Source organism: Rhincodon typus, chromosome 11, assembly GCF_021869965.1.
Source record: "Rhincodon typus isolate 14 chromosome 11, sRhiTyp1.1, whole genome shotgun sequence".
NCBI lineage: Eukaryota > Metazoa > Chordata > Chondrichthyes > Orectolobiformes > Rhincodontidae > Rhincodon > Rhincodon typus.
Window position 1 is genome coordinate 63321100 of NC_063342.1, and position 21671 is coordinate 63342770.

The 21671-nt window shown below is 41.8% G+C and overlaps 2 protein-coding genes across 14 annotated transcripts in view; one reads left to right on the top strand and one right to left on the bottom strand.

Moving 5' to 3' along the window:
• The window catches only part of reps2 (RALBP1 associated Eps domain containing 2), a 362214-nt gene that overhangs the window by 145446 nt on the left and 195097 nt on the right, over window positions 1-21671 (top strand). The window lies entirely within an intron of this gene.
• LOC109928620 (gamma-taxilin) overlaps window positions 1-21671 on the bottom strand; it is a 66284-nt gene that overhangs the window by 15958 nt on the left and 28655 nt on the right. For all 3 annotated transcript variants that reach the window (XM_020528548.2, XM_048602686.1, XM_048602685.1), the window contains exons 3-5: window positions 11258-11349; window positions 3806-3976; window positions 1121-1315 (exon numbers count right to left, since the gene is read on the bottom strand). In XM_020528548.2, the coding sequence (XP_020384137.1) occupies window positions 1121-1315; window positions 3806-3976; window positions 11258-11349 (458 nt within the window). The remainder of the gene's footprint in view (window positions 1-1120; window positions 1316-3805; window positions 3977-11257; window positions 11350-21671) is intronic.

Below are 21671 nucleotides of genomic sequence, written 5' to 3' on the forward strand. Positions count from 1 at the left end.
TCCGCCTCCCCCTCTCTCCCTATTTATTTCAGAACCCCCTTCCCCTCCCCCATTTCTGAAGAAGGGTCTAGGCCCGAAATGTCAGCCTTCCTGCTCCTCTGATGCTGCTTGGCCTGCTGTGTTCATCCAGCTCTACACCTTGTTATCTCAGATTCTCCAGCATCTGCAGTTCCTACTATCACTGAAACAATTTTTACTCCTGGCAAGAACCACTTCATCAGAATAGTTTAAAATTAAACTTTGATTATCTATTACAAAATATCCAAAGTTCAACCACTGTGAGATTGCAGACATCAAATTGTTTAACTTGGCTTTCTCACATTATTATATGATATGGCTAATTTGCCAATGGCCAAGATTACAGAGTTATCAATGAAAGTACACAAAACCACTAGTGAAACTAAAGCTTCCAGGAAAACTGCAAATAGCTGTCTCTAGATAGAATGTGAAATGTTATGAGCAATTATAAAACTATAAAAGGTAACATTCAGCCCTCAAGTCTACTCTGCTGTTCAATTAGATCATGGACAACCCCACTGTCCTGCCTTTTCCCCACAACCCTTAATTCTCTTACTGATTAAAAATGTCTTTCTTGGCCTTGGTAATACTCAAATGACCCAGCCTCAACAGCCTTCTGTGGTAAAGAATTCCATGATTCACTGCCCCAAGCCAAGAAATTCCTCTTCATCTGTCTTAAATAATCTTATTCAGAAAATTGTGCTCTCTGGCTGTAGACTCTCTCACAAGGGAAACAAGCTTTCCACAACTCTCCTGTTGTTTCCTCTATGAATCTTGTATGTTTCAATAAGATTACCTCGCAATCTTCTATTTTACAATGAGTACAGACACAATCTACTCAACCTCTCCTCATAGGACAGTACCTCCATACTTGGGATTGACTGAGTTATCAGCTTTCCTAATATCTAATACCTGTGGCAAGGAAAGTTTGCCATTAGAAAGAAAAATGTACAAATATAAAACTTAACTCTGACAACAATTAGAATTGTTCATAAGGAAGTGTGGAAATCTAAACTGTTATACTGGAGAACTTCTGATATTTTATCATCTGCAATTCTCGATTACAAGCAAAACATAAGGAACCCGAACAACCCTAAATTACCTCTTCTCGCAGCTCATACTGTTCTATTAGTTTCTTCAGTTGTTCAGCTAGTTCGATGTTTTCCTGCCGTAGCTTAGTGTTGTGCAGGTTGTGCTGATCCATCTGGGCCTGAATTTCATTGAGGGTCATTTGAAAATGCGCTGTCACTTCCTTGCGACGTTCTTCTTCCTCCCGCGCTCGCTGCATGTTTTCCTCCTGTGCAATTTAAAAATGCATTTGTAGTCAGTTCATTACCCCGACTGAATTCCTTTCAAATGTAAAGGAAGCAGTTTGCAGAAGTAAAAACTGGACCAGGGCATTTGGCTTCGAACCTGTAATCACTACACAAGACGACCCCAAGAGAGCTATGATGGATTTTATTGGGAAGAGTTAGGAATCATCAAAACCCAAGGTTTGCTGTGACAGGACCAATAACAGCATCAGCCATTATTTAGACCTGTCCATCCATTTCTTAAGGTTTTACAACTTTTGCACAGGCCAGCAAAAACGTGAGCTGAAAACATTGCAGAGAAGGAAACAGGACGTTTGGCACCTGGGAGTGAACAGGGAAAACAATATGCACCTCTTTAACCAGTCAGACTGAAGGACTGTGAAATTGTCAGCACAAAGACTGAGAAGCAAGTGTAAATTAGAGCCCGTGCATTCCATGTTAAATTGGCTCCAGAAGGGAAAATAAAGCAAGGGAAAGGAAGATCGGCTCAAGAAATCAAGAGTTAAACATAAAATAATAATATTTTTAAATTTGCACTGCTTAAACCTACAATAATTAAAAATTGATAGAGTGAGACTCCATCAATGTTTAGTGCCAGAGACAGGTTGTTTGGCAGGAATTAACATTTGGGCCATTAAACATAATGTCAGTAAAAGGGTATAAACAATATCACATCATTCAATACCATGGGATGGAAAGCCAGACAGCATAAGTAAAAGTGACCCATCTTTGTTAGAAAGCTGGTTTCAGCACTGACAAAGACAGCCATATTGCACATAACACTTGCAGTACTGGAAAGCTAAAGTTGAAATGTTAAAGCTGCGAAGAAATTTGTATTTATGATAAAGTTAAGGCAGCTAAGCTAAAATGTTGAAGAATGAACCAGTTCTCTTGATTCAGGACAAAAACCCTTGGCCTTCAGAAGAAGATATCACATATTCTGGGATCCACAGAAAGACAGATTTACACACACTGACCTTGTGTATCATGCTATGCATCAACTAGTGGAATGTCTTCATTTTTAATATACCTGGTCAGTATGCACTCTGTATTAGCGATTGCCCTTCTTGCCAGTATGATTATTCCCCTGAAAATAATTTTCTTACTCTGGACGTTTAGCACTATGTCCAAATCCAAGGCAGGTAAACAGAGTTAAGATGCAGTACAGTTATGAACTAGTTGTAAATCCGGGTCAATAGCCTATAATTAATTATTGCTATGTACCTTACTCTATTTGCTACAATTGTGATCACTCACCTAGGCAATATGCCTTTGTAACATTCAGCTCTTATCTGTTCACTGATGGCTGAAGAGTGTTTAGCATCATTCACAGCTCCTCAGATACTGAATAGTCTGTTTTCGTATCTAGACTTGGGCTGATCATTGCAAGTAACATTTACACCATGTAAGTGCCAGGCAATGACCATCTCCAATAGAGAGAAACTAACCACCCCTCGACATCCAATAACATTAGGATTACTGAATATCTCACTATCAACATCCTGGGACAAGGGGGGAAAGCAGTTAGCCACTGACCAGAAACTGAACAGGACCAGCCACAAACATGCTGTGCTACAAGAGTAGGTCAGAGGCTGGGAACTTTCCTAATTAACTCAGCTCCTGAATTCCCAAAGCTGTCAGTCGCCTACAAGATACAAATCAGAATAGAGACAGAATTACTCACCACTCGCCTGGATGTGTGCAGCTCCAGGAACATTCAAAAAGATCAACACCATCCAGGGCAAGGCAGCCTGCTTGACTGTCATCCCATGCACCTTTTTCAACATTCACTTTCTCTACCACCCAAGCACAGTGGCAGAATATACCATCTACAAGGTGTACTGTAGTCACTCAGTAAGGTTCTTTCAACAACAACTTCTAAACCCATGATCTCTACTACCTAGAAGGACAGGGGCAGCAGATGCATAGGAAAGCCACCAACTGCAAGTTTCTCTCTGAATCACAAAGACTTGGAACAATATTACTGTACTCACTCGATCCCAAAATCCTGGGAACTCACTTCCTAATAGTACTGTGAATGTCCCTACACTTAGAAGACTGCAGTGGTTTAATAAGGCAGCTTATCACCACTGTCTCAGATACAGAGTGGGCAATAAATGCCAATGATGTCCACATTCCATTAACAAATAAAAGGATACTTTGTATGCTTCCTGACTTGGTGGCAATGAAATTTTTGTTAATCCCTGTGTCGAACTTTTTCAAACGTCATTTACATGTGCATACAGACAACAACTGGAGATGATATCCTATCGTGCTAGCGACCACCCCAAAGGATTTAACTAGGTTTGTCAGACATGACATAGATATCCATAAAGCCCATATCTGTAGTTTAGCACAACTTAAAATATAATTTAACCACTCCCATAATAAAATGCTGCAATTAAACTGAAGCTAAATAACTAGACCGTACAGTACTTTTAACCTTCACTTTATCAAAAGCAGAACACACTCACCTTTAAGGTTTTATTATGACGCTGAAGTTCACGGCAAAGACTCTCCAGCTTACTACGAGCGAGAATGGCTTTGCTGTGCTCACTCTGCAGGTGAACTTTCTCCTTCACTATCTGTGCCTGTTTCTTCTGAAGTAGTTTTATTTGCTTCTGGACACTTCTGTTCTCTTCCAACTAGGAATAAACAATGAGCAGATTACTAAAAAGAATGCTGCCAATGTGCTGACCTTCTTAAATCAGATACATGAAACTTTTATATTGCTTATACCCACTTTAAATATAAAGGTAACAGCCAGTGACACTGTTAGAATTTATTAGCAAACTATGTTGTGTGTAAAAATAAACTGTGTGACACAAGACCATGGTGAAGTACTTAATTACAGATCTGGTGGTGTGAAGGGCAATTTGAGATGAATTAATATCATAAAATGCATTTGACACGATAAAGAAGTGTACGCATAGCTATGGCACTTTCCTATCATCTTAAGTGTGCAGTGACAAAAGGGACTCTTTACAAAGTAAATCAACTGGAATGTAAATTATCAAACAGATAATCCAACAAATAAAGAAGCTATAATAATACTCCAAAATTTTGATCACCGCTTCTTAGACTGAACAAATCACTCAATCTCAAGAACACACTGCATTTCACTATGAGTCAATACACTGTGATAAGAAATCAAAACGATATGAACACAAATTGAAAAGGGCGATATCAGAGAGACTTAGCAATAGTTCAATCTTTTTAAGTGGGGAAAACAAGGTGACAAATCTGTAAATAGTATCTTGGGTTTCGTAATCAGGGGCAAAGAGTACAAGAACAAAGAAGCAATGTTCAACTTCGGTAAATACCAGAGAATTAGGTTTTAGCTACAAGAGAAACCAAAGACACTGAAACCTTTTACCAGAACAGAGAAGGCCAAGAGAAATTCTGAAACTTTCTATGTGGAAAATTAATTAAAATCAGCTAAAGGTTTGATAACTAAAAGGCATAAATAAATGGCATAAAGCATAAACGTTATAAAATCTAGTAATAGCTGATATTAAAATGCACAACCAAGAAAACGAAAGCCAATAGTGCATTTTGAAAGGAAAAATGAATAAATATAGTTGGACTCGAGAAATGCAGAAAAGCACAATAGATTTTCTTCCTGAGATACATATGTACCCAAAGGAGAATCAAACAAAAATATAATGTATCTGTATGAAAAGCACACAAACCAATGTCCTAAGAAGAAACATCTTGGTGACACAAATAAATAATGATTTAAGAGCAAAGTGTTATTCCCTAATAATGGTTTTCCATTAGTCATACGGGGAGTCAGTGCTGTAGTCATATTGTCACTGGACTAATAGCGCAGATACTCAGGCTGACGTTTGGAAGACATGGGTTCAAACCAAACCGTGGCAGATGATGGAATCTCCAGTGTGGAAGCCTGCCATTCGGCCCATTGAGTCTACACTGACCCTCCGAAGAGTATCCCACAAAACTTGATTTCCCTCCCACCACCAACTACTGTGTCCCTGTAACCCTGCATTTCCCATGGCTAATCCTCCCAGCCTGCACATCCCTGGACACTATGGGCAATTTAGCATGGTCAATCCACCCTAACCAGATGGTGACATCTGAACGGATGGAAGTTTGGAATTAAAAACTAACCTAAAGGTGACCACGTAACCTCTGTCGACTGTTGTGAGCAAATCTGGTTTAATAATGTTGATTAGGAAAGGTCATCTGCTATCTTTGCCTGGCCTGGGCAGACAGTCAAGACCCACAACAGTAGGTTGACTCTTAACTGACCTACCAAAGCACTTGGTTTCAGCAGCAATAGGGATGGGCAGTAAATGTTGGCCACCCAGCATCACCCATATCCCATAAACAAAGGGAAAAACACTGCGGCCAAACTGAGAAGGTATGTAGGGACTGAAAAAAAATTGCTGGAAAAGCTCGGCAGGTCTGGCAGCATTTGTGGAGAGAAATCAGAGTTAACGTCTTGGATTGAGTGTCCCTTCCTCAGAACCCTTCTGGACCCGACACGTTAACTCTGATCTCTCTCCACAGATGCTGCCAGACCTGCTGAGCTTTTCCAGCAACTTCTGTTTTTGTTTCTGATTTACAGCAAATGCAGTTCTTTCGGTTTTTATTAAGGTAGCTAGGGAATTTGCATCATAACATAATCAGGCACCCTGTGCTAGTTTGAAAATTTCAACCGGACGAGACTAGTTTGTTCACTTTTATTAATTATCGGCAACAAAAGCTGCCATCTTGGAGAACATTTAACAAGATGATCCTTCACCTTCAGCACCACTTCCACATCACAATAAGAAAAGTAAAACTGATGAAAATGACCCAAAAACACCAATAAGACAAAAAACAAACTGGAAACACTTTGGTAACTTATCAATATCCTCAACTAACCTCTCCTAAAGGCCACTGACTCCTGTTGCATGCAGCCTTTAGTTCCTTGCCGCAGCAACAAATAATAATAATGTTTTAATGGAGAGCTTGAGCATTGTGACCAAAGTCATTTCTGTCCTCACCAAACCTTTACATGCTTTTACTTCTATTACAAGTTACTGGAGATCAATTAAGAACTAACACTAATATTTTCCCCTCCCCAGCTCAGGAATGTTGAAACCAATCTCAGTGGTTCTTGGCCCATAGCTCAGTTTCACATTGATCCATCAACCCAAACTGTAAAATTCAACTGCAGTGATGCAAAAAACATTTAACATTCAATGCATAAGAAAAATACAGTCAACTTTCGTATGACTACATTATGCTGCTGCAATTGATTTTAGAGGCAAAGAAGTGATGCAGATATCCATTGATAAGAGTCTTGAAAAATGTTTCCTTCTGGGTACTCGTATTGCTACAACTGTACTGAAAATGGACTATCAATATTCAACTTTCACCATTAAAATTCAATATCAGACTTTCATGGACTAAAAATGGTTTTAAAAAAAAGACTCTGGTGACCTAAAATGGCAGCTATGACCATCTAACAAGCCCAGGTACCACACACTGAATATACAAACAAGAGCTGCAATGGAATTCCCATCTTAATCAAGAGGGCCTGAAACTCAGTGAGCTGTCAGAAGCTTGCCTCTTTTATTTTGCTCACATTTACATCATATCTTCACATATTGGAGATGGAATGTTACTTTAGAAGCATTCAGTTTGTAAAAAGACAATTGAGGCAGACTTGGAACATACAAACAAATCATGTTTCAGTAGCTTTCTTTGAACAACAATGCAGAGGGAGTTAGCAATATGGAATGATAACAGCAAAGATGCTGGAAGCTCCTCTCGCTCTGCCACAGACTCCCTTGAGCTCAGAAAACTAGCTGATGAAAAGCAACAATGATTCACTAATAACTCCAGGCTATCTACAGTTCTACCATTACAGAGGAGACAAGACAACAATTAAACAGTTGGCCATTGGTCTTTTCATTCACACAACCAAAGGCACTCTTAAGATCTTTAACTATGTTTTGTTTTATTTTTTTTTCAGTCATTGGTAATAAAACTCCATATTCTTGCTCCAGAATTGGCTCTGCTTTATTTTTTAATCTGGTTAACCAAGATTCATTAAGTGTGATAACTATGTCTTAAGACAGAATAAAAATATTTGTCACAAGTAACTGAGAAAGGGTTAAGAACAGGGAAACCATAACCACTCCTCACTAGGTCCATTAAAGTCTGCTTACTTTTCCACCATCTGATGGGTAGTGCTGGAGAATGGGACTAAGAGCCAGGATGTGTGGGTAGTGAACTCTGACCTGTCTTGTGAATGGTCAGTCATGTTGCCAATAAAATAATTCTGCAAGTTGAGAGGACAAACACTGGAAGATACAGCCTGTTGCCTTGTTCCCCAGAGTGATGGATGGTTTAGGAAGTCAAAATTCCAACTTCGTAGGTGACGGAGACTTCCACCAGAAAGCAATATCTGAACTATGTCAAACACATAAATAAGTTCTGTCCTCATTTATAACATTATATTAAATCTACATGGTCTAAAGAAAGTTCTCACTTTCATGGGGAAAGCAAAATGGAGCGGTTTTATTATTGAGCAGGTTTTGCATCAAATTCCGAGCTCTGCATTTCCTGTGAGCATAGCAATCCAGTGGCTGTATTTGCTCCTATTCCAGTGCGTCAATATCGAGCTCATCATCTTCTTCAAGATAGTCCAGTACAAAGCAAGATATCTTAGTTGGAGATAGTAAGAAGCCAATGCTGGAGTCAGATATAACAGTGTGGAGCTGGAGGAACACAGCAGGCCAGGCAGCATCAGAGGAGCATTTCTGCAGAAGGGTCCTGTCCTGAAATGTCAACTTTCCTGCTCCTCTGATGCTGCCTGGCCTGCCGTGTTCCTCCAGCACCACACTGTATTATATCTTAGTTGGAGATCGGTTCCTGGGTCGGCAACATCAGGGGAATGGGGAGGTGGGGGCTGAATGATCAGCATGCATTACCACTTGCATTGGCTCAGAACTCCATCTCCAATCTACTAAGCTCATTTAGAACCCAAAACACTTCAAGCCTTCATAATGTATTTGACACTCAATCAAATGATAGTGTACACAACACTAAAAATGACCCCAGGGACAAAGGGTTGGCGGTAATTCTTAGGGCCAAACACACTAGCAACATACAACACTTGATTTGTTTCTTCGTTTGTCCATGGAATGAGGTGTCACTGGCTCCGCTAACATTTATTGCCCATCCTTAATTGCACAGAAGGCAGTTTAGAGTCAACAACATTGCTCTGGGTCTGGAGTCATGCGTAGGCCAGACTGGGTAAGGATGGCAGATCTCCTTCCCTAAAGCACATTAATGATGAGTTTTACAACAATCAACAGTGGTTACACAGTCACCATTAGGACAACTTTTTATTCTAGATTCTTACTGAATTTGATTTTCACCACAGCAGATTGGAGTGCTCTGGATTTTGAGTTCAGTTCCACTTCTCCGACACCACTGCCTCCCCTGTTGTTACAATTAGCCTTCAAGGGACAAAGAATCTGGTTTGTTTCAGTAAATTGAAACATTGCTGAAGCGATTTGCTGGATAATCCTGGCTCTTATTAATGTTTAGCTAAATGGTGAACACGCTCCAGACTGCAACAGGCTTTAGGTCTATCTACAGGAATGTCATTTCAGCAACACTGAGCAATCAAGTATCAAATGTAAAAGAGTAAAGAGAGAGACCTTCCCTTACAAAACGCAAGGCTGCACTCTACCACTCTCAACAGCACACTTCGACCAAGGGGTTTCACTTGCAATTAAAGGGGAAAAATCAGGAATAACGGAGAAAAGGCAAGACGTGAGGAATGTTGGATCAGTCTTTTTATTCTATTCATTCACAAGAGAGGGCGTTGAAGGCTAGGCCAGCATTTATTGCCCATCCCTAATTGCCCAGAGGGTAGTTATGAGTCAACCACATTGCTGTGGGTCCAGAGTCACATGCAGGCCAGACCAGGTAAGGATTGCAGTTTCCTTCCCCAAAGGACATTAGTGAAACAGATGGGTTTTTCCTGACAATTGACAATGAATTCATGGTCATCATCATGGTCTTAATTCCAGACTTTATTTGGTGGAATTTGAATTCCACCATCTGTCACGGTGGGATTCGACACCAGGTCCCCAGAACATTAAATAGGTCTCTGGATTAACAGGCCATTGCCTCCCTCCTAATTGTTTGTTTTTTTGAGTAGTTCTTATTTCTTATGGTCTTAAAACAGGCACCAAGATGGCCCCAAATCAAATTCTCAGACTGTTCTAGGAACGACGGATCTTGGTTGTGGCGATGGTGTAAATTACACAAGGGAAAAATTCACCATAGTCCCCTTTCCAGGCCATTAACATGCTGCAGGGGACCCTGTGGAAAGCAACCACTGATGGAGGGAGAGGACAGGACAGTTTTAACTATGCTGTTTTTAAGGTTGAATAGCATTCGCAGATTCACTGCCTTGAATCACACAAAAACACTGGAGATTGCTGGGCTGCATGAAGTGCTGGGGAACAGCAAGTACATCTTTTAGACTGCAATGGGCCGGGGTGATCGTGAGGTGCTAAAAACAATCTCATTTAGGAGGAACAAAACAATAGGTAATGAAAAATGCCCCAGGACCTCAGTGCTGTCATGCAAACAGCAAGCCAGAACAAAACCAAGCTGGTGCGGCACCCTAAAAAACTCAAACTACAGCCAAGACTCACACTAGCTCTGTTACTTGGATGAGGTACAGGAGCACAACAATACCTTGTTCCTCAGCAAAAGGTAAAGCAAAAAAATCCAAAGAACTGCGAACACTAGAAATCAAAATCAAAAACAGCAACTGCTGGAAAATCTGAGCAGGTCTGGCAGCATCTGTGGAGAGAAAGCAGAGTTAACATTTCAGGTCCAGTAACCCTTCCTCAGAACTCCCCTTCTCAACTCAGTTCTGAAGAAGGGTCACTGGACCTGAAATGTTAACTCTGCTTTCTCTCCACAGATGCTGCCAGACTTGCTGAAAATTTCCAGCAATTTGTTTTGGAGAAGGAAAAGCGAAAGAAAAAAAGGTTTCCTATAACCAGTGCCACAAAATTGTTTTTATTTTCCAGAAAGTCAGTGCTTGATGAATAAATGATGATCATCACGCTAAGTTAACAACCCCTTCCAATCGTTGATGGGCCTCTCCCATGCCTACCTCCAGTCGCCCCAGACGACTAGGGATATGGATGTTTTGGAAAAACAACAGAACAAATACTACATCAAACCTTGCTTTTAAGGCCTTGATTATAACAGATCATAAATGCAGGTCATTCGGACCTCTGAACCTGCTCTACCAACACAATATAACGACGGCTGATCTTCTAACTCGACTTCACTTCCTGGACTATTCCCTAAATCACCTAGTTTCTTCAGTACCTAACACGTACATTTAAAACGCTGTCCTGACACGATAGCGGAATGGAACCAGCTGAGCTACTCTTGCAGAAAGCATTGAAATGACAGCCTCTTCCTTGTTGTAACCATACCATGCTGATTTTACGAATACACTCAGTGACTGAGTATCCACAGATATCTGAAGGTCAAGAATTCCAAAGGTTCACAATAGTCTGAAGTGAAAACCATGTTCTCCTTCACCTCAGTCCTAAATTGCCAACTTTTTACTCTGAAGCTTTGAAATTTGACTCGAGATACCACCAGGAGAAATACCCTCCCTGCATCTACCCCTCACGTCTCTTAAGAATTTTGTATATTGCAGTCAGTTCAGATCTTTTTAAACTCCATGGAATATATGCCTAGTTATGCACTCATAAGTTCAATGAACTGATGTTCTAAGGCTAATAATGTAAACAGAAGAATGTCAAAAACTGTAGCTACTTCTATTTTTCTCTTTCCTCATTCCCTCCGCTCCCAGTTCACAATGTGTAATATTACGGCAGAAGTAACACAGTGACACAACGTACCAAGTCTGCATATTTCTTGCACAAAGCTGCCAGTTTCTCCTCTGGAGTGCTGAGCGTGTTCAATGCTTGCATGAGCAACATCACTTCTTTCCCTGCAATGCAATATGAGAATCAATAGCAATTTTTCATTTCAGATACAAGATTTACACCTCCATTTCCATTTAACACCTTAGTTAACAAATCAAGTCTCTGGATGCTTTACAACAACACTGAATTTTAATGAGCAATGTAAACCATTCAATAAATACACCAGAACGCAACAAAGAAACACAAAGCCCCTCAACTTCCAAAACTGGAGATTAAAATCATTTCTGAAGAGGAAAGTAAACATTAAATGCCCATACCCACAAAGTATTGAATTAAAAAACACAGCTACAGGTCAGAGCATGAATCAATAAATACAGATCCCCCTGCAGTTATTAAAGCCGATCATACTAGCGAGCTGAAGAGACGTGATCTGAAAATCCACTGCGTAGGCTAATTACCAATGGCTTAATCCAGTTCGCTGGTACAGTAAGTCTTTTAAAAACTTCACCATGCAAATTACATCAGCAGCGCTGTGGTCAAGGTGGTTAGAAAATAGTTTATCAAATCAATCATTTTACATAGTGTTCAACATTCTGCATCTGGTTACAGTGGCTATTCTTTCCTCTTGCCTCATTTTATACAAACTATTGCTCCTAGCAACCAAAAGAACATGAGGCTTTGCTTGCATTCAAGTCTATTTAACTGTGAACTGCAAGACTACTAATACTGACATGTTTTCACTTAATTTCACATCAACACCTTATACTGTATATATAGTACCTTTAATGTAATAAAGCATCTCACAAGGTACTTCACGGGAGCATTATTAGAAATGTTTGACACCGAGCCACGCAAGGCGATTTTTGCTTATTGATTTGGTGATATAGTCAGGATAATGTGTAAATTGGAAGGGAACTTGCAGGTTTTGACAATCTCATTTTTCTGCTTCCCTTGTGCTCCAATCAGAGCTGGACGAGGTTCCCAATTCATTACAGCTTCAGACAGCAGACCCCAAACTGCTAAGCCTCCTGGTGAGCAGGGATGAACTATTTCCCCTTCTTCAATCAGCCAGCCCCTCGGCCAATTGTAACAAGGTGAATTTAGAAAGGATTTCTTCTCTTCTGAATATCTTTGTCCCAGATCCAAATGAATTTCAAAGGAGCAAATTTAACCAGGTTTTCTCAAATCAAGAGTGATTTTATTAACTACTAAACACGAGAATTAGTAACGCTACAAGCATCCACATAGATTCAAACTAACAGGACAATCCAACAGATAAAACTTAAAAAAAATAAATACATATCAGCTTCTAAATTGTTTGCAGAAAGTGGATAGTTGGATGTTGCAGCTATTCCACTGGCGGTTACCGGTAGCGATAGGGTTAGAGTTAGGATGTTAGCAGTTAAACAGTTGATTAATCTCGAGATTCTTGATTTTGCAGGTTGATGGAAGCTTGTTTGTCCCGATTCTTTTTTTTTTAAAAAAAGTGGTTTGCAACACTGACGGTGGATTTTCCTTTACCTGCAACACAGGGGCAACTCGGGAATCAATGTTTGACTGTAGTCTTCAAAGGGGGAAAACACAAACTGTATCTGCTGTTTTGGATATAACCCACAGAGGACGGCTTGCTGTTGAACAGGGGGTTACCAGACCCTCTTTGTCTTTGCGGACATAAGAGATCACATTCCAGTCTGTTTGAAGTTTCTTTGACACTTACATTTCATCAGTTTCTCTCTCTAGCCACTTACTTTAGATCCACAGCCACTTCTGGCAGTATCAGCCCTCCTTTAAAAAAACACACTTTGGCATTATCAGTTAACAGTCTACTGTACTTCAGGCTCTGGCCCGTCATCATAACACTTGTCCATCCAAGTGACAGATTGCGTGTTGGAAAGGTCCTATTCAAGGAGCCTTGGTGAGTTGTTGCAGTGCATCTTATACTACACACTGCTACCATTGCCTGTTCATGGTAAAGTGATTAAGTGTTTGTGGATGGGAAGACAATGGAGTGGGTTCTCTGTCCTGGATGGTATCAGCCTACTTGATTGTTGTCGGAGTTGAACTCAACCTGGCAAGTGAAGGGGAGTCCATCATGCTGCCATTTTGTGCCTTCTAAAACACGGGAAAGGTTTTGAGGAATCATTGAAGAATCACCAGTCTCTGATCTGGTCTTGTCGCTACAATATTTACACTGCTGGTCCAGTTCCATTTGGTCAATGGAAACTCCCAGGGTTTTGATAGTGGAGAGTCAGTGACGGTAATACTATTGAAAGTCAACAGGAGGTGGGTAGATTTTCTCTTGTTGGAGATGGTCATTGACTGGCACTTCAGTAAAAAGTAACATTTGCCTGAAACATCATCCCAAGCCTGATTGTTGCCCAGGCCTTGCAACATTTTGCACATGGAGGGCCCAATTATCAAAACTAGGTCCATAAGACTGGTTTTAGAAGAAGAACTGAAAAGAGAAGAGGGAATCAAAGAGACAGAGGTTTAGCAAAGAAACCGTAGAGTTTAGGGCTTCGGGAGCTGAAAACACCACAGTTATTGGGGGAGCTAAATCGAGAACTTGAGGTCTGAATGAGAAGAACATAGGCTTCTTGGAGTATTAAGAGGCTGAAAGAGATGAGAGAGTTAGGAAGTAGCAAGGCCAGGGAGAGTGTCATTTTTTTAATCAGGAGACAATGTAGATCGATGAGCAGGAAGGTAAAGCATCAAGTGAAATCGCTGTCAATTAGGACAAGAGTCCTACATTTAAAGGGTGGAAGAATGGCTCATTGGTAGAGGGGTACTGGAATAGTCAAATCAAGAAGTAACAAAGGCATGAATAAAGGTTGTGGTAGTAGATGAGCTGAGACAGGTTTAGAGCAGATGATGATGATGATGATGATGATACAGAGGGGAAAATTAGCTGTTGTGGTGACAGAACTGAAATATGGCAGCACATTCTGCAGTCACACATGACACAGAGGTTCCAGGCAGCATGCTCATAGTTCCTAAAGGCAGGAACAAGACAATGGCTAGGGAACAGATTTTGTGGCCTGTCCACCATCTACAAGGCACAAGTCAGGAGTGTGATGGAATACTCCCCACTTGCCTGGATGATTGCAGCCCCAACAACACTCAAGAAGCTTGACACCATCCAGGATAAAGCAGCCCACTTGACTGGCACTACAGCTACAAGCATCCACTTCCTCCACCAACGACACTAAGTAGCAGCAGTGTGTACTATCTACAAGATGCACTGCAGAAATTCACCAAAGATCCTCAGACAGCACCTTCCAAACCCATGACCACTTCCATCTAGAAGGAAGAGGGCAGCAGACATATGGGAACACCACCACCTCCAAGCTACTCACCATTCTGACTTGAAAATATATCGCCGTTAATTCAATGTCACTGGGTCAAGATCCTGGAATTCCCTCCCTAATGGCATTGTGGGTCAACCTACAGCTGGTGGACTGCAGCGGTTCAAGAAGGCAGTTCACCACCACCTTCTCAAGGGCAACTAGGGATAGGCAATAAATGCTGGCCAGCCAGTGACGCTCCCATCCCACAAATGAATAGAAAGAAAACAGGATAACGAGAGGAAATTTCTGCTCACTAGCATTAGATGAGCAGCCTGACGACTGAAAAACACTAGATGACTCAAAAGAAGTGGAAGAGTTGAGAGAGCAGACAGTCATCAGTGTACATGTTAAGATGTGATTCCTGGGGGAGACGAGAGTCAATGATGTGGGATCAAAAAGAGAAGTCATTGCAGGTAAATCTCTGGCTGTAACTAAATAGGGAAAAATAAACTGTAAACCTATGCAGTTGGATGACAATGAGGAGATATTGATGAATGTCACGGTCGCTTGTATCAAAGGTGCAGACAGTTGAAAAGGTTGAGGAGGAAGAGTTTATAACTATACATTGGAGATTTTGTGTGATTTGGATTAAAAAAAAAATTTGATACTGTGACGGGGTGGACTGGAGAGACTCAAATGTGGAGCTCAAACACTTGGAGAAGGAGACTGAAAGAAAGAAGATGGTTTGTAAGGACAGAGGGGTGTTGGTATTCTGAGGAGTGATACTGTTAGATCTGAAGCATTGGGGCTGTACTGAAGCAATTTTGGTAAACATGGGAGAAAACTAGCTGGTCAGCAGTTTGGTTGGCATGAGGATAGAGCTCATCTTGTCTATAGAATGTGGGGTCTCCCGGTTAAGATGAGCTTGGAGACGGCATAACGGGAGACAGGAGAGGATTTGATGGGAGTTCAAAGTGAGGCAGTGCAAGGTTAGAGGAAGGTGGGACCTGGGAAACAATGGGATGTGGCAAAGACAGATGATCAGATGGGATCAGTCTTACCAACATAAATCCATGGGGCTCCTCACACTTGCTGGTGGTGAGGTGACAGAGGTAGGCAAGAGACGCTAAGATGGTTTGTAAGGCAGTGAAAAACAGTTCAGGGTTACATTTTCATTCCAGGATGAGCATGGACTGGCGAGCAGTTCTGGCAGAGAAGTGCAGAATTCAAGAGTGCTTTCTGTGGTTCTGATGGGTTGTGGGGAGGAGAAGAGAATGAGAAAATGAGACAGCGGGACAGAAAAGGAGAGAGAGGCAGGAGAGACGAGTGTATTAACAAAACAATAAGAAATGGACTTTATCTGTGACACAATAGAAGTAGCAAGGCAACATAAGATAACAAAGTTAACAGGGTGGCTGTGAAGATTGCAGACTGGTTGAGAAGTGGTTAGTTCACCACTGTCACAGACAGACACACTGGACTTGTAACAGTGGCAAGATCCAAAGAGGAAATTTGATTGGAATTCTAAAAAAGTTGTACATGGATTGGGAAGCAGCAGCTGTTACGTACTTTGTAAGGGAAAGGGAGATTTGGATGGAAACACTGCTGAGTTGCAACAATGGTGGGGTCACTAAAAGTCTTTCCAGAAGATGGGCAATCATGGCAGATTTGAGGGCGTAGGGGGAATAGCATTGGAGTAGAAGGAAGATCAACACTCCAGGTTTTTCCACAGTTTAAAATACTTTTTTAAAGTTTCTATGACTCCTGGAAATCATAAGGTCAGAAGTGGGGAAGTTCACCAATGTTTGCACAATGATCAGCATCATTCACAACTCCTCAGATAGTGATGTGTCCAAATGCAGCCAGTTTTAGCTTACAAGTGGCTAGCTTATACCACACAAATGCCAGACAATGACCATTTCCAACAAAAGGTCACTTAACCACCACCACCCTCAAGTTCAATGGCATTACCTTCACTGAATTCTCTATTAACATCGCGGGGGTTATCATTGACCAGAATCTGAACTGGACCAGCCAAAAGCACACTTTGGCTACAACAGCAAGTCCGAGGCTAAGAATTCTGTTTCGAATGACTCACCTCCTGATTCCCCCAAGCCTGTATATGATCTACAGGACATGTCGGAAGTGGTCCTGTCATTATTTATCTGGATGGCTGCAGCTCCAAAATCACTCAGGAAATTCAATATCATCCAGGGCAATATAGCCTACTTGACTAGCAGCCCACCAACCAAACTTGAACATTCATTCCGTCACCAACAGCACAGAGTGGCAACACTGTGTACCATCTACAAGACACACTGAAGCAACTCACCAAGAATCTTTTGACAGCGTCTGGCCAAACCCATGACCTCCACCACCTAGAAGGACAAAGGCAGCACCTACATGGAACCACCAACTTTAAGAACTCCTTAAAACTAACACTATCTCGACTTGGAACTGTACTGATATTCCTTCAGCCACTGGGTGAAAATTCTGGAATTCTCTTCCCAACAGCACTGCAGCATTTCAAGACTGCCAGCTCACCACCAGCTTCTGAAGGGCACTTAGTGGTCAGTGATAAATGGTAGCCAAGCCAAAAACACCCATATTCGCTTGAATAGACTTAGAATAACTCACCTAAAACTTCAAACTACAAACTACAGAGAAGGTTGCACCAATATTATTTCTTCCCTATCCTGCCTGCGTCCCCATCAAGATTGCAAATATCAGTTGAGAATATGACACCATTGTGGGTACCCTACTGCTCCCACAGGAGGGATAGATAGCACATGCTTTCCGTGGAGTCTTACTGAGTCCAATGTTTCTTAGTTCATCCTTGGATTTGGCTTCCTCACTACAATACACTACAGTATTTCTTTTCACTTCCTACAGCCATTATCCTTACAACAGCTTGGAACAAAAAAAATTGCAAAATTACTGGCATTTTACAATTTTGGCTCAAGTATGTTAGAAGCTTCGTTATAGAGTCATGGAGTCATACAGCATAGAAACAGACCATTTGGGCCTACTCGTCCATGCCAACCAAGTTTCCCAAACTAAACTGGCCTTATTTACCTGCGTTTGGCCCATATCCCTCTAAACCTTCGCTGCTCACGTACCTATCCAAATGTCTTTTAAATGTTGTAACTGTACCTGCATCTACCACTTCCTCTGGTAGCTGACTCCTCTTTTCAGAGCACTGCACTCAGTTAAGAATGAAAATATTTAATTAGTCAACTTTTTCTAGATTTGAGCCTGTGCATGGGCTAAGACGGTGTTACATTATTCACTGGTAATTATCTTATTTTAAACTTGCAATTTTAATAGTCTATTTTACATAGGAAGAAACTCAAAGCCCTCCACACTGTAAGGATCACAAGAAGCAAATCAAAAATGCCAGGACTGATTTGGCTGGAAGCAGAGCCAACATTGTGGAGCAGCAGGCTGGAGATGGGGGCTGCAGTGTAAAGGCACAACCATGACAGGCATTTGTCAACAAGGGTCAAGGACTTTGGATTCAGTGCTTTGGAGGATGAGCAATGTTAATGAAGGTTGGTGACTGAGCAAACAAAGAGTGGATGGATTTTTGAACAGGTTGGACTTCATGTAGGGTGGAAGTCAGGACAGAAGAGGGTAATGTTGAGTAGAATCTCACTAACTATATCATGAATAAGGACCTTGAAGAAGAAATTGGGTAATAATGCAGCAAAGTAAGAGGTTGTTCAACCTATTGTGCCTGTATCATCTCTTTGAAAGAGCTCTCTTTGGTCAGGTCTGAAAGGACTTGGTGCTAGACTGGCTCTGCGGCAGGTGGTGAGGGAACCAACAAGAGGGAAAAACATACTTGACCTCATCCTTACCAATCTGCTAGGTGCAGTTGCATCTATCCATGACAGTATCGGTAAGAGTGACCACGGCACAGTCCTTGTGAAGATGAAGTCCCGCCTTCACATGGAGAATAATTTCCACCGTGTTGTGTGGCACTATCACAGTGCTAAATGGGAAAGACTTCAAACAGATCTAGCAACACAAGACTGGGCATCCATGAGGCACTGTGGGCCATCAACAGCAGCAGAATTGTACTCCAGCCCAATCTGCAACGTCATGGCCTGGCATATCCCCCCACTCAACCATTACCATCAAGCCAGGTTCCATGGAAAAGGCAGGAGGGATGCTAGGAGCAGCACCAGACATACCTAAAAATAAAGTATCAACCAGGTGAAGCTACAAAACAGGACTATTTGCATGTCAAACTTTCACAAGTAGCAAGTGATAGACAGAGCTAAGCAATTCCACAACCAATGGATCAGATCTAAGCTCTGCAGTCCTGCCACATCCAGTTGTGAGTGGTGGTGAACAATTAAACAACTCACTGGAGAAGGAGGCTCCACAAATATCCCCCTCCTCAATGATGGAAGAGCCCAGCACATCAGTACATTCACAACAATCTTCAGCCAGAAGTGCCGAGTGGATGATCCATCTTGGCTTTTTTCCAGTGGTCCCCAACATTACAGATATCAGTCTTCAGCCAATTCGATTCACTCCACTTGACATTAAGAAACAGTTGGAGGCACTGGATACTGCAAAGGCTACAGGCCCTGACAATATTCCGGCAACAGTACTGAAGACTTGTGCTCCAGAACTTCCTGAACCCCTAGACAAGCCCTTCCATTACGTTTACAACACAGGCATCTACCCAACAATGTGGAAAATTGCCCAGGTATGTCCTGTTCAAAAAAAAAAAGGACAAATCCAACCCAGCCAATTACCACCCCATCAGTCTACTTAATCATCAGCAAAACGATGGAAGGTGTCATCAATGGTGCTATCAAGCAGCACCTGCTTAGCGATGTCTAGTTTGGGTTCTGCCAGGGCCATCCAGCTCCTGACCTCATTACAGCCTTGGTTCAAACATGGACAAAGAACTGAATTCCAGAGGTGAGGTGAGTGTGACAGCTCTTGACATCAAGGCTGCATTTGACCAGATATGGGTATCGTGGAGCCTTGGCAAGACTGGAATCAATGGGTATCAGGGGGCAAACACTCCGCTGGTTGGAGTCATACCTGGCACACAGGAAGGTGGGGGTTGAGGTTGTTGGAGGTCAGTTATCAAAGCTCCAAGACATCTCTGCAGGAGTTCCTCAGGGGAGTGTCCTAGGCCCAAACATCTTCAGCTGCTTCATCCCTTATAATCGCCGTTCTTTCACTGTCACTGGGTCAAAATCCTTAAGAACATTGTGGGTCAACATACAGTATGAGGACTGCAAAAACTCAAGAAAGCACCACCACCTTCACAAGGGCAACTAGGGATGGACAATAAACGTTGGCCAGCCGGTATGCCCATGTCCCGAGAGTGAGTTAAAAAAAAAAATCTATCCAATTTGTCCTACTCTTCTGTTTTTTCTGTAACCCTGCAAGTTTTTCCACTTTTCAAAATTATTATTGATTCTGCTTCCAACCCCTTTTCATATAGTGCTTTCTAGACTCTGACAACTTGCAGCAGAAATATTTGGTCATGTCCTCTTTTGTTCTTTTGTCAATTATTTCTGAACACTGACATTTTGACCAATAGAAGGAGTTTCTCATTGTTCACAAATAAAGTCCTTTCAAAGAGCTATTAAATCTCTTCTCAACCTCTTCTGCTTTAAAGAGAGCAAATCAAGTTTCTCTACGTCAATAAAACCTTTAATGCTGTAGCTAATCCAGTGAATTTCCTCTACCACTGCTCAACACACTGTCCAGAATTAGCTACAATACTCAAGCTGGGATACCACCAGTGATTTATGATGATTTTGCACAATGTCTTTGGTCTTGAACTTTATGTGCTTGTTTGTAAAGCCAAGGAAATGTGGGGGAGTAAGGCAGAATGTCAGTGGTTAACCATCTTCGATAGTAGGACCTGACTTTGAAGATCAGTTCAAGGTGAAACAAGACATAAAGGCTCCAGCACTCAGAGGAAGTACCCAGATTACAGAATGCACTCAATGACCATCAGCAAGAGCAATTTTCCATTAACTTGACTGGCCAATCTGGTATAGACTTAACAGCTCCATCTACTTGACCCACCTCACCACTGACTAGTCACAGAGGTTTCCATTCAAGGCAGCATTCGTAGCAGTGACCCATTTCACAAGTCCTTGTGCAGACCAAATCTCACCTTTAAACTGAGGACATTCTCCTTATGACAATATCGCTGTATTTGGGGCGGAATGGTGGCTCAGTGGTTAGCGCTGTTGCCTCACAGTGCCAGGGACCCGGGTTCAATTCCACCCTCAGGTGACTGTCTGTGTGGAGTTTGCACATTCTCCCCGTGTCTGCGTGGGTTTCCTCCCGCAGCCCAAAAATGTGCAGGCTAGGTGGACTGACCATGCTAAATTGCCCATAGTGTTCAGGGATATGTAGATTAGGTGGGTTATAGGGGGATGGGTTGGTGTGGACTTGTTGGGCCGAAGAGCTTGTTTCCACACTAGGGATTCTATGTTTCCTGCTGCCCTTCTATGATAAAATGGGGTGGATTAGAACATTGAGCAGTTCAGAACTGGACAATTGCGACACAAATAGTTTGATGAGTGCAAGACAGCTTCAACAAAATGTGTTTTTTTTCCAGCAAAACTCAAGTTCTCTGCTACCAAATGGCTAAAATTAAAAGAATGATCAGGTGGAGAGAAGGTGACACAGCAAGTGGAAGATGTGGGATGATGCAGAAAGTGGACACTCTAAAGGAGTAATGGAGCTCCGCTATTGACTTTTCTCGATGAAAAACTCTGGCACTTCACAAAGTCAGGCAATTATACGGTAACAACAATTTGAATAAACGTATTTCACACATTTCCTTCTTCATAGGGGTGCTACATTTTACAAACACATGACTTACAAACAGGATCCTATATGGGCTGTAATTTTAAATATCCGACAGACGAATATTGCCTGTACTTATGAATGGCTGGTTTGTCCTGCACTGTGTTCTGACAAGCACAAAATCGAACTGTGAACAGACATGGGAATGGAATCCATTCACAACCCGGGGACTGCCTGTATTGTGTTTTCGTTTGATTATCGGGCTATAGAGAGGGCATGCATGTGGAAATGTGGTCTCCTTG